Source organism: Aspergillus japonicus (assembly GCF_003184785.1).
Source record: "Aspergillus japonicus CBS 114.51 unplaced genomic scaffold BO86scaffold_21, whole genome shotgun sequence".
Classification (NCBI taxonomy): Eukaryota; Fungi; Ascomycota; class Eurotiomycetes; order Eurotiales; family Aspergillaceae; genus Aspergillus; species Aspergillus japonicus.
This window is the reverse complement of record NW_020291658.1, coordinates 223,914-239,771: the sequence shown is the minus strand read 5'-3', so window position 1 is coordinate 239,771 and position 15,858 is coordinate 223,914. Positions and strand designations below refer to the sequence as shown.

The 15,858-nt window shown below is 51.5% G+C and overlaps 4 protein-coding genes across 4 annotated transcripts; 2 read left to right on the top strand and 2 right to left on the bottom strand.

The window, feature by feature from the left end:
• Nucleotides 1-437: 437 nt before the first annotated feature.
• On the bottom strand, nucleotides 438-1,372 carry BO86DRAFT_447951 (uncharacterized protein; the record flags this gene model as incomplete). Its single annotated transcript, XM_025676615.1, has 1 exon — nucleotides 438-1,372. The coding sequence occupies exon 1, from the start codon at nucleotides 1,332-1,334 to the stop codon at nucleotides 438-440; it is 897 nt and encodes a 298-aa protein (XP_025528136.1). The 5' UTR covers nucleotides 1,335-1,372.
• A 2,560-nt stretch (nucleotides 1,373-3,932) lies between these two features.
• Nucleotides 3,933-6,479, bottom strand: BO86DRAFT_429583 (alpha-1,2-mannosidase family protein; the record flags this gene model as incomplete). The annotated part of the gene is made up of 5 exons (XM_025675647.1): nucleotides 3,933-4,389; nucleotides 4,447-5,213; nucleotides 5,273-5,706; nucleotides 5,768-6,309; nucleotides 6,394-6,479. 5 exons carry the CDS (start codon nucleotides 6,477-6,479, stop codon nucleotides 3,933-3,935), a joined length of 2,286 nt encoding a protein of 761 aa, XP_025528135.1.
• Nucleotides 6,480-10,560: 4,081 nt separating this feature from the next.
• BO86DRAFT_361524 (sugar porter family MFS transporter) lies at nucleotides 10,561-12,533 on the top strand. Its single transcript, XM_025669867.1, has 3 exons — nucleotides 10,561-10,846; nucleotides 10,903-12,041; nucleotides 12,102-12,533. Exons 1-3 carry the CDS (start codon nucleotides 10,777-10,779, stop codon nucleotides 12,447-12,449), a joined length of 1,557 nt encoding a protein of 518 aa, XP_025528134.1. The 5' UTR covers nucleotides 10,561-10,776; the 3' UTR covers nucleotides 12,450-12,533.
• Nucleotides 12,534-13,180: 647 nt separating this feature from the next.
• BO86DRAFT_361522 (putative amidase) lies at nucleotides 13,181-15,148 on the top strand (the record flags this gene model as incomplete). The annotated part of the gene is made up of 5 exons (XM_025669866.1): nucleotides 13,181-13,448; nucleotides 13,528-13,649; nucleotides 13,720-13,787; nucleotides 13,835-14,100; nucleotides 14,162-15,148. Exons 1-5 carry the CDS (start codon nucleotides 13,260-13,262, stop codon nucleotides 15,146-15,148), a joined length of 1,632 nt encoding a protein of 543 aa, XP_025528133.1. The 5' UTR covers nucleotides 13,181-13,259.
• Nucleotides 15,149-15,858: the final 710 nt, after the last annotated feature.

Here is a 15,858-nt window from a genome sequence, read left to right as displayed (position 1 = left end):
CCGAAGTGGTCAAACCTCCTTAGGGCTGTCGAGCTCCATCGTTCAGACGTCCGTCTCAATCCCCTGAAACAGATCGGCGGTGTAGCTAGATACGCCGTGAAGTGTGCGACAGACGCGGTGGGAATCACAGTAACTCGTAAAATTAGATTAAATCTATATAGTCTGGGGTTTCTCCCAATATATGCAAAACCGACACGCCGGCGGGCTCGCAAAGATACACCAGAATGAGATAGATACACTGTAGCTTGTTCGTTGCTATACATGGTCGGTCACCCATCGGGCCATCACACCGACGTTATCGAATGAAAAAGGGTATCTGGAACAGGTTCAATATTGGCGCAGCGTCCACCAAGCATGGTCCCCTAAACAAAGCAAGAGATTTGTTAGTCTCGTTCAATTTCTTTTTCCATACTTGCAGGGCCAGCAACACTCACCATCTACAGGTTGTCGCCGACAGTGCCGACAACAGTGCCGACCGAGGTGCCAACACCAGGAAGTCCGAGGCTGCTGACGAGGCTAGTAACTTCAGGAGACAGCTGGATGAGGAGATAGGAGCCATCCTGGCCAACAACGGTGAGGAGCTGCTCGACGGGGGTGCTGAGATCCTTGAGAAGGTCACCAATGTTGCCAGCGGTCTTGACGATGCTGCCAACCGAGGTTCCAACACCGGGGAGACCGAGATTGGCGACGAGGGAAGCGACAGAGGGGCTAAGCTGAACGAGAAGGCGCTTGGCGTTGGGACCGGTGACCTCAAGGACGTTCTTGACCTGGGGGGCAAGATCTTGGACAATCTCGCCGTTGGAGCGCTTCAGATTCTGACCCAGAGTACCGACAACAGTTCCGACCGGGGTACCGACGCCAGGCAGGCCAAGGCTGGAGACAAGAGCGGTAACGGAGGGGTCGAGCTGAATGAGGAGAACGCCGCCATCCTGACCGACAACGGTGAGCAGACCCTCAAGGGGCTGAGCGAGGTCGGTCAGCAGGTCACCGAGGCTAGAAGCAGACTGAACGACGCTGCCAACAGCGACTCCGACGCCGGGGAGGCCAAGGCTGGAAAGAAGACCAGTGACATCAGGGCTCAACTCGATGAGGAGCTGCTTGGCATCAGGTCCAGTAACGGTGAGGATCTGCTTGACATTGCCGCTCAGGTCCTGAACGACATGGCCGCTAGCAGAGCCGGCAGCAGCAGAGGAAGCAACAGCGCCGCTGGAGACTGAAGAGCCGGAAGAGGAGAGAGACTTGGTAACCTGAGTGAGCTCAGTCAAGCTGCCGGCAGGGGCGGCGATGGTGGCAGTGGCCAGAGCGGCGAGAACAGTGAGGAAAGCAGCCTTCATTGTGATGATATATGTGATAGGAAAAAAAGAGAGAGAAGTATGTTGATTAAGGTATTAAGTATTGACAAGGAATGACAGGAAGTTGGACTTCGAGAAAGAGTGAATGATTCGCTGCTGGATGAGAAAAAGAAAAGAGAAGAATGGGTGGTGAAGACCGTCTTTATATGCCAAAGCTGGATTGGCAATTGATCCCAATTCACTTGCCCTGGCTCTCTGCTTTGACGAGGGCCTAGGAGTGTAGGATGATGATGGATCGACATCAATTGCCTAACCTGTAGCTTCTGCTCGGGAGAGTGAGAGAATGGAGATGACGAGCTGCCTCATTGTGGATACGGATTGGCATAGGATAATGATGATCATAGTCTGTTTACCCTCTCAGGCTTTACACCGTTTGAACTTTACCTGTGATCATCAGGTACAGTCGAGTAAAGACATATCGTGACCTGCGTTTGCTGCTTCTTGCTTGCATAGTCATGATTTCAAGACTTCCAAACACAGTGCCAAAGGGGAGCTGTGAAACAACCTTTGGGCTTCAGAAAAGCTCACGACATACGGCTGGTGGTGAGCAGCAAGCAAGGTACGAAATGAAGTCGATTGCTCAATTATCACAGTTCGCAAGGTCCCGCTGATCTTCACTCAAATCGCATGCAGCCTTCGGAACAAATCCCGCCACTGCCATTGTGATCGGCACTTTGTTGACTGTCCCACCATGCGGTGGCTGAAAGCCACACTTTCGGATCAAAGGAGCTTTTCCGACGCGATACTGATCTACTACTGGCTTGAACGATACACATACCTTTCTTAATTCAAGCTATAACTCGAAGCGCTGTGATGCCGGATAGGAAGCCACAAGAGCCTAGGGCATTTGAGTAAGTAGCATGAGCACAGAATCCATGCAAACTTGGCAGACGTTTCTGAATCGAGCGACTGCAGCCAGACGGTCATTCGTAATCCTCATCCTGAGATGTATGCAGCTATATGCATCTAGCAAGTAAGTTGGTATACCGTTTTCTTCAACGGAAACGACGATGCAGTAATCTATGCGCCAAGAATGAATGGACCCTGGGAGCTAGGAGCCTGCTTTCCAAATCTAGTTAAGAGAGACGCTTAAATGCGATTCATGTCTCTCAATCAGCTGGATTAGCCTAGCAGCTGCTGAGCCGTCCCTGAGAACCCTTTCTCCACGAAGGTGGAGATCTCGAGGGTAGGAAACCACGGATTGTGCTCGTATAGTCTACAAATTGATCGACCTTGCCTGTCAGCGGCTGTGTGACCAATCCAAAGACAGGATCAACTCGGCAGCAGTCTTTGCGAACATCTCCGCGGTCTCCACATCCCGACAATAGGGAAATATAGCCTCCCAGGGCAGCAAATGCAGCTCGAATCTCAAGTACGATTGACTTTGCTAGTGGCATACCGCTACCGTGATTAAGGTTTCGCCTTCCGCAGCATGCAGTACTCAGTACGTAGATGGAGCACAGAGCCGTGTACTGAGTCTCTTATGGGAAGGATGTGGGAAGTGGCTGGAGTTGCGGCAGCTGCCGATCAGAGTGAAAACGAGGATGTCGTGCTCATATTCGCTAACGCTCTTTAGAAACGTCATTGTGATCCGCTATGTGGTGTGAAGTATCGGTTGCGTATTTTCAATCTGTGGTTGCCTGACAGCAAATCAGAGACGTAGTCGACTGGTCCAGCAGGGGGCTGTACTGTAGAGTGATTGACACAGAGTTGGGTCAAGGTTGAGCACGTTGGCAGGCAGAGAGCGCTCTTCATGTTACAAGCGCAAGAGTAGTACCACGTGGAGGGGCTGCAGGTTCTGGGAATGGAGCACATCCCAGGGGAAGGATAAACATCAGTGTATCAGGGGAGCCAAAAGGCGTCATTGATCAAGCATTGGAATTATGATCTGCTCTGGGGTGGTGGACTGGAGTGGACTGGAGTGGAGGTGATCGTGCGTGAGGTTGCTGGTTTCGAAGGCGCTAACCCAGGTAGCTTTCATGCCTTGGAGCCTGAGATGGGAACCACCCGTAGGCCTTGCTCCCACTCGCACTCCATCAACTTACACGTCCCCTTCACGAATTTGGTCAAATTAACAAATCCTTCAACAGATCCACGAGACATACGTGATTCAACATATCCTGATGTATACTTGGCACGTATGTACGCCGCAATACACCTACAAAGGAGCCCGGTTAAGGGGTTTCCAAAGTCCCGAACAGTTTGCCGATTAACTCGGCGATCTTCTAGAACTACCTAGTGATCGACCATTCTTCCTCCTCGGCCTCCTCCTAGCACATCCGGGCGCTTCTCTGGGGCAGATCGTATTGAGATGATGATCAACACAATTACAATTGTCTGCACTGGGTCACGGTTTTGCTCCATAACACTAAGAACAAAATCTGCAACGCCTGCTTTACCCATTTCTAGTCAAGTCCTTCGTCTACTGACGGAGGAGATGGATGGGTGAGAACTACTCGTGTTGACTGCAGCCTCATTCTGGTCCAAACTCCACCACTAACAAAGCTGTGCTCAGAGCGGCCCTGATTCGATCAGAAAAACATCTTACTACCTATGTTCATGGTAAGGAATTATCAGTATTTACGAAGCCGGACTTGGGGGCAATTCGCCAGTGAACCAGCCACTCGCCGTCTGCCCAAGTTCAAAGTCCAGCGTTCCACCTTCAGCGAATATGTCCTCCCACGCCAGCCAGTTCTTCTTCCAGTCCTTCCCATTCAACTTCAGCGACTGCACATAGACATTACCTCCGCCATTGCCGTCACCGCCAGTGGCAGTGACGCTCAGTGTCTTTCCCTCTCCAAGATCGATGGTAAGGGACTCAAACCAAGGGGAATGGATCAGGAAAGTAGACTGCCCAGTGATAGGGTACAGCCCAATCATGTTCCACAGTATCCAAGTCTGCATAGCACCTGCGTCGCTATTTCCAGGAAGGCCTGACGCACTGGTACCGTAGTACGATTTAGCGACACTGCGCGACCGTGCAACGGACAGATCTTGTCGGCCGATATAATGGTATAGGTAAGGGACGTTGAACATGCTAAACACTTAAGTCAGTATGCTCTCCCATGATGTTCATCTGAGGACAAGGACTTACGGTTCGTTCGTTGGATCGAAAATGATTCCGCTAGAACCACTGGCCCCCTCAGTAAACATGGTGTCAAGCCGCTTCTGTACGGTTTCATTTCCTCCCATCCACTCAATCATCTTCTCCATATCATGGATGGCATTCAAAGAGTATGCCCAGCTACTGGCCTCATAATAAGGATCGCCCCAGTAGCCACTGTCACCCAAGGGATCGGTCTCCATGAAACCTGTCTCATTGCGAGGAACCACGAAACCAGAGAACCCAAGCGAAGTCTGCTCGGGATTCCAGTGGTTGCGCCAGTTGCGCGACCGGTTCAGATACTTCGTCGCATCTTCCTCCTTCCCCAACCCCGAGGCTACTTGGTACAGACCGAAGTCATTACAGGAATATTCCACCGCTCGTGTGACCGATCGGGAGTATCTGGGTGTGATGAACCCTAAGCGAAGCCAGTCTGGTAGCGCACCTCGTCCTTCCTTGGTCGAGGAGTCGGGAGCCTGGGGATCGACCGGGGAATTGGCAGGGGTCACCTCCGCATCTTTCACCATCGCCTTGTATCCATCTTCCCAGTTCACGGCACCACGTACCCCCTTAACATAAGCATCTGCAAGGATGTTGTCGGCATTTGAACCTCCCTGAGAGCGCCCGTTATAATTGGAAGAGCGAGCGTCCGGCATGTAGCCCTCAAAGCGCCAAATATCGATAAGTGACCGTATTTGCTCCTCATAGGCAGTTGGCTGCAGAATCTGCATGAGAGCAGTTGAGCATCGGAAAAGATCCTTGAATCGTGTGAGCGATGCAATGAATCTTGTTCCGGACTACCTAGGGAGATACTCACCCAAAACGTGAAGATGTCCTGATAGTACGGTTCCGAGGACGACCATCCAGGGTTCTCGCCCGTCTGGTTAGTCGGAATCAAGTGCATGAAATAAAGCGATGTATACAGCAGTTTAAGAGTCGTTTCATTGGTGTTGCTGGTTGTCACCTTAGACAAGACTTTGGACTCCCATTCCGCTTGAGCTTCGGCGACGACAGAGGCAAGCTCCTTGTCTTCAGGTATTTCATCGTTGACGTTCCTGCAGGCCTGTTCGGTGCTGATCCAAGATATTCCTACTCGTGATGTCACAGAGGTGTCCTGGAATGTGTACACCGCCCCGACTCGAGTCGAGCCCGAGCTAGACGACGCGAAGCCATTGTTCTGTCGAACACTGCCATCTGCATCTGTCCCCACATAGGTTCGATTACTGATAGGAGCGGCATCGAAATAACCACCTGGTCTTCTATGAGCTCTGTTTCAAGGACTGTTGACGCAAGGGGAAGGGAGAGAACATACAAAAATATACCGACCAGTCAGGTGAACGGTTCCAGCCATTATCATACACACCATGACCTTCATAGTGCCCGTCCGGGAAGACAGTGATATTGCCGCCTTTATAGCCCTGACTCAGTCCCATCCCTCTATAGGACGGCAAAACATGCGAAACATCAATGAGGACGTTTGCCATGGAGCCTAGGGGGAAGGTATAGCGATAGATTCCCGCGTGGGCGGATGCGCTCAATTGCACCACCGTCCCCTCGGAAGTTTGAGCTTGGTAGTAGCCCACCGCCGCTTTGTCCGTGCCTGTACGGCCGACGGTGATATTGGAGAGCGGGTTCGTGATGTGCCCTGTGAGCGGCAGCTGCGAGACTGTGCCGTACTTGGGTGCACCGCCTGTGCCCTGTTCGTGCATCATACTGAACCCGGAGAATTCACCATTGGGCAAATAGCCGGAGTAGGCGTCTGTCCCAGAGACGTAGAGGTCAGGACCTAGTTTCACCATACCAAACGGACGTGCAGCGCCAGGAAAGTCGTTGCCGCCATTTTCCGTGCCCAAACTGGAATATACCACCATTAGCTGTCTCCCCCTCCTTGGTTTTGACTCTCAACGCGGGGTCAGTACGAGAGCTCGGACTACTTACAATAGATCTACATGGGAAGTCAAATTCGCGGATCGCACAACTGGTCCAAGCACGGACCAAATCAGAAGAGAGTGCCAGCAGCCCATTGCTGAAGTGGCTATGGGGTAGCAGACAGCCAACAAGGATTGTCTTGGGTTTTCGATTCCTTTGCCCACTTAGGGAGAAAGAGTCGAGATTTTATCCTACAAAGGAGGGGACGCAGCTAGCAGTAGTACTATCTAGCTAACGGGTTTTCTGGTCGTCCATCGGACCAGCTTTCTCTTCGTCAAGATACAGGGACTGACATCAGAGACAGTCGCGAGGGCGGGGAATTGAACGCAACGATTCAGGATAGACAGTAACGATTGGAGTTCCTTGAAGGCAAGCGTCGATCATGGTCAAGTACTTGATGATGTGATGGGGAGGGGGTTTATTCCTTGATCCACTGAGTGCATTGGAATTCAGCACATGCTGCGGTCACCAGCAAACGACTCTGGTCTGTCCCTTATAAGAGTGCCCCATTCACTGGTCAGGAGCAAGACATCACTGTGTCCGTGTGGGGAAGGAGGGGGGACAGTAGAATGGGACTAAACCAAGGGACTGCTGCACTATAGATATAATCATGCATCCATGGTCTATCGGGTGCTTGCAAAGGTGGACGGCAGGCCCTGAAATGTGAGCTCATCACACGGTAGGCTTCTAGACTGCAATAGTACATCATTGAGAGCAAGTGTAATGGCGATCATGGCCAATAGCAAACCGGACGGAGAAGAAAGGAACGTCAGGAACACATTCCTGACTATTTTGTTGTAAACTGTGCTGGTATGTTCTGTCCTGTCTATCAAGGGATAGAAAGGGGGGCCGCCAAAAACCCAGAATGAATGGAAATCAAACATGGGAATTCTATAATACATGATATGGTGCACCCCAGTCTGCAGAAATCAGCCATACAGATCCAATTTTCATATCAGATCCTCTTCCGGATGAATGCTCAGGGTACCTAGTATAAGTTCTAGGGCCAAAAAGACTCAAGAATAAGACTCCCGCCGGGTGGGAAGATCACGAATGAACCAGTCATAGCCCGAAAAGGAGCACATGGCCCCGTCCTCACCCTTGAGTTAGTAGACTAAAGCACTAGGGCTGCCCAATGTAGGTCAGCTCTCCCTTTCGAGTCCCTTAAGTTCCCTTAACTTACTCCCCTGCTTCAGGTTTCCAACCTTAGATACTACCGTATGTAGTCATCCTTCAGCCCCTAGTCTAAAGAGATAGTCCAAACCACCATCCGCCCTTGCTCGGGTGCGGTGCCCAGTCGACTATAATGGGATTTTTGTCTCCAATGATAGGACATGGGATCCCGGTCAGTCTACTATACTCATATTTCGCTTCGGACCAAACTCTGCAGATGATCAGGACCTGTGCCTGGCCGGTCGTCCAGTTTTGTCCCGTGGTTTTGTGTTCATCCGACGGGAGAGCTAGTTGACTGTTTGTTTGGTTTTCTGGACCAATGATTCGGCCACATGCTTCGGTGACTCCCGGTCGGGGGGGAGATGAGTCTATACCTTGCTTATGTGAATTCTGACTAAGAAGGGATCCCGCATTGCTGGCACTTAGCCGGTAGTACCCGAGGTAGACTTGACTTGCAGGCGGAATTCTTGTAGAATGTCTCTATGCATGAGAAGCTGGTCATAGGATCTACATCGCTGTGCGGACGACTGCTGCTGTCTGATGGAAATGTTCATAGCAAGGCTGTTGTAGCAGAGAGAGAAAATGCTCGCTGGTATTGTGAATTTGTTGTATCAAGAGGTCCATGGATACATATATTGTTGGCAGCAAGATTCCCGTCCCGCTTGTTGGGCTGTTGATGTAGTAGTTTTGAAGCCTCTCTGATTTGAAATGTGCCTCTGCGTTTGCTAGCGTAATTGATTCGATCAGTATTCTAGAGCATATACTACAATACCACCTGAATTCCTCTCTCTTTATCCCAGCATCTGGAGGATAGTTGATCTCGCTACCCCAGCTCTTCTCCCGCTGAATGAGCAGTCGGTGGGATATGACAGCGCCCGAATACACCTTATTCAATCTCAGCCACAGTGGCTGCTAGAAGCCAGTCCTCCGAGCCAGTGCAGCCTTATGACTCCCTGTGAAGTGTATGCAACAGTCCCACTTTCCTGCTGGCATGCATCCATATGATGCTCAAGCGGGCGCTTCCCTCCTCAGCGGCAGACGATCAGGAATACATTGTGGAACCGCCCTGTATTGTTAATGAAGTTTGGAAGCCGAGATAGTTCATCGTCATCGTCTTCGTCCGGAGAAAGTATACGGAATGATAACCATATCGTGCTTGTGCATGGCAGCTGTCTCTTGTGCAAGCATTTTCGGTTCTCCGACTTCTATTGTTAACGCTCACGCATTAGTCGGTACAGTGTTTTATGATTAAGAAAGCGGGATCACCTGTCATTATCTGGTTCCATCCTCGTAAGCTTTTGGTCGAAGTTCTTCCGGAAACAGTGCGCAAGATGGATAAATGTCTAGCTGGCCGGAGTGTTGCATGATCATTGGCATCAGTAAACGTGTCTTTCACATATGCTCCACGTAGATTCTTCGTGAGACGGGCATGTTTGCAGGACGATCCTTTGAAGCAAGAAGGACATGTGAGTTTACTCTGTGCTGTAACGAGTCGGGGAAAGTATACTGGAGTGAAGAAAGCGGTAGGAATGAAAGAGGACGAAATTCAAGAAAGAGGGAAACCTGAGAAGGGGAAAGGACGTACTCCGTACTCCGTACGCACCATCATGCAAAGCAAACTCGCTTTCCTGATCCGCGGCAATTGAGAAATCACCTTTCTACCACATGCGAAGGGCACAGCTACCCCATCATGTCAATGTACGCTTCTAGAAGATGATTCTGACATGTCATCCTCTAGTCCAGGTATATCTAAGCAAGCATCTTCACAGACATCCCCCAATGGGATCTCTTCGGCCCCTCGCTCTTCGAGAAGTACGACGCTGACAGCTTGAAGCCATATGGTAGAATTACTTTACAACAACGATCTCGAAGCAATTTAGACTAGATGATAATGAGACTTTCACAGCATTCTCGAAGAGACACGGCGCGATTGCTCAATCCGATCTGAGCCCAGGCGCACTCCCGCCCACACAATCATCCTGGCCGTCTGTGAGCACCTCTTCGTGCTCGCATATTACGTGCAAAGACGACTTCTGTGGGCCAAAGCGTCGCTGCTAGTGATCATGCAACCGATTCTGCTTGGTTGTGGCAAGGGCCGTCCGACAATCAGTCTCACCGAAAACATGGAGCTTTTGCCTCCCAAAACACATTCCAACCGATAACGAGGCGTCAATCAGATATTCGGAGGACCGGAAGCTTTCTGGACTGGCAATTACGAACTCACCGGCAAGCCGGATCCAATCCTTGACGTGGTCAAACTCGGCTCGCGATTAGACATCGCAACTCTTCACCACATCAAACGTGGCTTGCCTCAAGCCACTGGGCGTGAAAGGAAACTCAATTAAATTCGCACATCATCAATTCCAGCCTGTGACTATCCTGCAATAATGCCAAGCTTTCAGCCACCTTCGCCCTCCAGGGCCTTTCCCTCGCAGCTCACCGGTAAACCCAGAACCGGATAAATTGATTATGAATCTCATACGTTCGAGAGATGACTCGGCTCGTATATAAGGGCCCTAGCCGGATTTGATCCAATGAAAGAGCAATGATAAACCTCCAACTCTGGAGAGTACACCGACTTCTGCGTCACTCGGCTAGGATCAACGAGATAGTCTCTTCTTACCCCTCTCCGAGGTCAGGGTGTGGACCGGATATCCTGGTGATTAAGTGTTATCATGGATGCACACTGGTCGGCAGACGGCGGGTGCATGCCTGGTTTATGGCATGACATTACCCTGGAGGTGCAGCTGGGGAAGCTGAACGAGTCGAACAAATTCTGGTGGTGGCCCTCTAGCGCGTGCAAGCGAGACTCATCAGTGGACGGAAAATCCCGCTATCACCTCCGCACAATTTCTCCGGATGTACCCACCATCCCCCGGAATTGCTCGATCAAGTAGATGGTGCGGGGAGGAGTTGGGGTCGGTTCTGCCCACTTGCAGCTTTGGTCCACTACGCCGATGCTCATTCTTCTCCGTCACCCCTCAACTCACCCCCCCCCCGACACACTATACCTGCTTTGCTCGGCTGCATGACGCTTATTTAGCTATGCGGATCCTCTGTCTTAGTCAGTCTGGGCAGCATGGCCCTATATAGCCAGACGACCTCTGGTTGAGATTTCCTGGACTTTTCTTGAGAGTTCTGAGAGGGAAGGGCCTGTGTCTTGTGTTGCCAGGATTCACCCATCAACTCACAACCTACAAATAGAAAGTGACCATCAAAATGGGCCTCTTCAAGAACTATCGTATCTATGTCCTCACGGCGGTGGCCTATTCAGGCTCGCTCCTGTTCGGTCCGTACTCTCCTGCCTCTTTAAACCTGGCTTTGACTGACCTTCGCGTGTGCTAGGCTTCGACACTGGTGTGATGGGTAGTGTCCTTGCCCTTGACAGCTTCAAGAATGACTTCGGCCTTCCCACTGATTCCACCGGTTTCGCGTCCGCCAAGAACTCACAAGTGTCCTCCAATGTTGTATCATTGCTGACTGCGGGCTGCTTCTTTGGTGCTATTGCTGCTGCTCCCCTCAATGAGCGTCTGGGTCGTCGCTATTCGCTCATGATTTTCACTTTCATCTTCCTTATTGGAGCAGCCGTGCAGGTGGCCTCCAAGCATGCAATTGGCCAGATCTATGGTGGTCGTGTCATTGCTGGCTTGGGCATCGGGGGGATGTCCAGTATCACACCTGTTTTCGTCAGCGAGAACTGTCCTGCGAGGATTCGTGGTCGGATCTCGGGATTGTTCCAGGAATTCCTAGTCATCGGAAGCACATTCGCTTACTGGCTCGACTATGGCGTTTCTTTGCACATCAAGCCCAGCACCAAGCAATGGCGTGTTCCCGTGGCGATTCAGCTCATCCCAGGTGGCCTCATGTTGATTGGGCTTTTCTTCCTCAAGGAGTCGCCGCGCTGGTTGAGCAGCAAGGGCCGCTTTGAGGAAGCCTTGGAGTCTCTGGCTTACATTCGCAACGAGGCGCCTGACAGTGACGCGGTACAGCAAGAAATGGCCGAGATCAGAGCAGCTGTCGAGGAGGAGGCATCTGCCACCGAAGGACTGACTTACAAGGAGTTCTTGGTGCCCAGCAACCTCAAGCGCTTTGCTTTTGCCTTCTGCCTCATGTTCTGGCAGCAATGGAGTGGAACCAACTCCATTGGGTACTACAGTTCGCAGATCTTCCAAACTATCGGACTCAGTGCTACGAGTTCCTCTCTTTTTGCGACCGGTATCTATGGAACAGTGAAAGTCGTCGCCACTGCAATTTTCTTATACGTTGGTATCGATAGATGGGGTCGCAAGCCCAGTTTGATTGGTGGCGCTTTCTGGATGGCTAGTATGATGATCATCCTTGGGGCTCTCTTGGCCTCATATCCCCCCGACACGAACGCCAGTGGTGTCTCTCAGCCCTCCATTGCTATGGTTGTCATGATCTACCTTTACGTCATCGGCTACTCCTTTTCGCTGGGTCCGACCTGTTGGGTCGTTGTTAGTGAGGTAAGTTCCTCCTGAGTTTCTGCTGCATCTCAGAGTGGCATAGTTGACATGTGAGACTAGATCTTCCCTACACGACTACGTGCATACGGCGTCGGTTTGGCAGCGACCTCACAGTGGCTCTGGAGCTTTGTGGTGACGGAGATCACTCCCAAAGCTGTTCACAGCCTTGGCTGGAGGACTTTCCTCATGTTCGGCATTTTCTGTATTGGAGCAGGCATTTTTGTCATCATCTTCGCCAAGGAGACCAAGGGTCGCAGCCTGGAGGACATGGACATTCTCTTCGGCGCGGTCAACGAGAACGAACGACGAGAGGCGGTGGAGCACACCATGCACAAGCAAGGCGCCACTCACATCGAAGACATGAACGCGGAGACTGTTCGTGTGCGGAACAGCCAAGACAGGGTCTAGCTGGCTAGGTCTTGTGGCTTGATTCTTTCCCCTGGATACGATTATGACTTTACCGCGGGGGCTGGATCCTTACATAGATATTAGAGGCTAGAGAGAGACTTAGAATATCGGGGGCTGTTTGCATGATCGTGGACTGGCAGCTTGATAGAGGATACCTATACTTACAGATTTCAATGATCTCAAGCAATTCCAGCGAGCAAGCGTAGCGTTCCATCAGTAAGGTTTCTTTGCTTTTCTTGGTCGGACTGTTCCGAGACATCATGGCAGAGACTCTCCCCCTGTTTCATACGGGCTCGTCGTAGTCCAAATGAGGGCCTCAATAGAAGAAACACTTTTCTTGCTCGTGTCTCTCCAGGTCACCAGTGATTACTCATGTTTCTGCAGCAAGCCGTCCTTGCATAGGCTTGGCATCTCAATTCTGGTGTCGCCGGTGTCAGAGTTCACACTCCTTGAGTACAGTGGACTATTTCCGTTCCTTCCCTGACAGATTCTGGAGAAGTAAGACCGTGCAGCAAACCTGTCACTCGTTCATTGACCTTGACTAGTAAGTCATAGTACCGACGCCTGAGGAGTGCAGGCAGGAGCGGTAGAGGCTTCCCTTCGCAGCACACGGGGTACTCCGTACTGTACTGTACATCCATCCCATCCCCCTAATCTAATCTACATGTCATATATGAGCTATTCCCTTCTCTCCCTCTCTTCACTACTCCCTCCACATCCGGGATATCTCGCTTCGAACATAGCGTTTCGGCGCCGCGTCATTTGTGAGGCTTCGACCTTCTCTACTTGCCTTACACCTCATTAGCAACCATGCATCTCTGGCACCTTCTGCCCCTCGTGGCTTTTCCTTATGCTTGCCGTATCCTGCTTCCGGAGCACGGCGAATTGTCAAGCAAGGGCCGGCCGGAATGCGACCTTCCGTCCTTGCTCGACGCTACGGTGGATGATCTGCAGGAGGGCCTCAACAAGAGTTGCTTTACCAGTGTGGAATTGGTCAAGGTGCGTGTGTCTCTCAAGCCTTGGCTTCCCCAAAGTCGAATTTTGAATGAAGGCATCGCTAACCGGGAATGCTTCTTAGGCGTACACGCTCCGGATCCATGAGGTCAATTCGAAGACGAATGCCGTGCTGGAGGTGAACGATGAGGCACTCAGTATTGCAGCGGCTCTTGACAGTGAGCGAAGCAGAGGGCAAGTTCGTGGGTAAGTCTGTTGTCCATGGGGACTCGGAGTTTGGAATTGGGCCGCTAACTTATGTTGGGTATGGGCGTAGGCCTCTTCATGGGCTGCCGATTCTGATTAAAGATCTGATCGGAACGGGGGATCAACTCAATAATACAGGTACGTGTTGGGTGGGTTGGGGTGACTGATGGCTGACTTCTTCACAGGCGGATCTTATGCTCTCCTCGGATCCAAGCTTCCTGCTGAAGCCACTGTGGTGACTAAACTCAGGGAACAGGGGCTCATCATCCTAGGCAAGAGCAGCGTGTCGGAATGGGCCAATTTCCGGTCGTTCAATTCGTCCAATGGGTGGAATGCCAGACGGGGCCAGACGTATGCGGCCTACTATCCTGGGCAGGATCCGAGCGGAAGTTCGAGTGGGAGCGCTGTTGCGACTGATCTGGGACTGGTCACGTTTGCTCTGGGTACAGAGGTAAGCCGGCGACTATTGACCAGGGGACTTGATGTGAGCTAATTGCCTTGCGTTCTGACAGACTAGTGGCAGCATTCTGCTTCCCGCTGAGAAGAGCAACATCGTCGGTATCAAGCCCACCGTCGGTCTTGCATCACGATACATGGTCATCCCTATGAGTGAGCGCCAGGATACCGTTGGACCCATGGCCAAGACAGTCAAAGACGCTGCCATGCTGTTGCAAGCTATTGCTGGCCCAGATTCCATGGATAATTATACGCTGGCCTCGCCCTTTGGCGACTACCTGCCCAATTATGTGGATGCCTGCAAATTATCCGGGCTGCAGGGGAAGCGCATCGGTGTTCCACGGAATGTCATCGCTTATTTCGAGCAGTCCGATGCCTCCATGTTCCCGGTCTTCGAAGAGGCAGTCTCCATCATTGCAGGTGCTGGCGCAGCTGTCATCGATGAAACAAACTACACGGCGTACAGTGACTTCTCCACCAGCTCTATTCCAGCTCTGGTAGTGGCCGCTGATTTCACTTCCAATATCGCCACCTACCTGTCAAGTCTGACCGGCAACCCTAACCGGCTCCACAGCGTTGTAGACATTCGCCGTTATACTCAACACAGTCCACCAGAGGAATATCCATCTCGTGACACGGGGATCTGGGATCAAGCTATTGCGGCGGGCATGAACAACACCTCGCCCGGATTCTGGTCATTGTATCAAGACAACTTGCAATTTGGCGATGAAGGGGGATTGTTGGGAGCACTGAGACGACATGAGCTCGATGCTGTCATCTTGCCCACTCACCTGGCCTCTGATATCCCTGCCATAATTGGGACGCCAGTGATCACCGTGCCGATGGGGGCATTTCCGAGCGGAACACCGGTTCGAGCAAATGCGCGGGGGGATCTGATCGAGCAGGCGCCTGGGATCCCTCTTGGCGTCAGTTTTCTGGGACCAAAGTGGAGCGAAGAGGCGTTGATAGGTATGGCTTATGCATTTGAGCAGCGGACGCTGGTTCGCGATCGACTTGAACGATACATTGAGCCGCTCTTTTGAGCCAGTGGAGAATTTCTATTTCCCATCGTAATCTGCCAGTCTGTCAATATGAACACTGCCCTTTTTCAAGAATGCTTAGGTCTGATTTATTAATGTAATGGTTCGCACGGTTGGGTAATTTAGGTATCTGGCCGATGACAATCAACACGATTTTGCGCGCCGTCTTGATAATGCACTGCTCAGGCAGCTTAACAATGGCCGACTGTATGAGTGTTGAGCTATAAGGCTGGAGCACGCATGTTTTCAGGCCACAAGTAGCTTTTTCCAAGATTGGGTGTTAATCCCAGCGTTGCGGTGCGCAGCCGACACCCGGGCAACTAGACCCCTCAGGCAGGGGGAGGAATTGTGAGCTCAACGAGATGAACGATCACCGTCATACCTAGAATTGCTTGACTGGCAGCCATCCCATTGATGTAGCTAATGCACGCGGCCTTTTTATACATAATTCCAAGCTCATCATCATCTCCGCCTCCATAGCATAGAACACTAAAGGGTAAATGGCGCTGCCTCAGGCAGAGAGCGTTATTCTGCCAGGAGAAGCCAGGGGCGGTCAGGAAATGAACAGTTTCCACCCACCGAGTTTCGTCCGTGGTTCTCCAGCTTTGGCCGACCGAGCCGCTACCACCCAATCTGGTTTAGCCCGTATGGCTGATAAGATCAAGTCTGCGGGCTGGCTGAGTGCCTCGGCTGCACAGCAATCCAGAACTTCG

What these genes read in the sequence shown, in the direction of transcription:
- BO86DRAFT_361524 (XM_025669867.1), top strand. Translation starts at nt 10,777, where the DNA reads ATGGGCCTCTTCAAGAACTATCGTATCTATGTCCTCACGGCGGTGGCC. An exon ending in TTCAGGCTCGCTCCTGTTCG is followed by an intron (nt 10,847 to 10,902) that starts GTCCGTACTCTC and finishes CGCGTGTGCTAG; the next exon opens with GCTTCGACACTGGTGTGATG. An exon ending in GTTGGGTCGTTGTTAGTGAG is followed by an intron (nt 12,042 to 12,101) that starts GTAAGTTCCTCC and finishes ATGTGAGACTAG; the next exon opens with ATCTTCCCTACACGACTACG.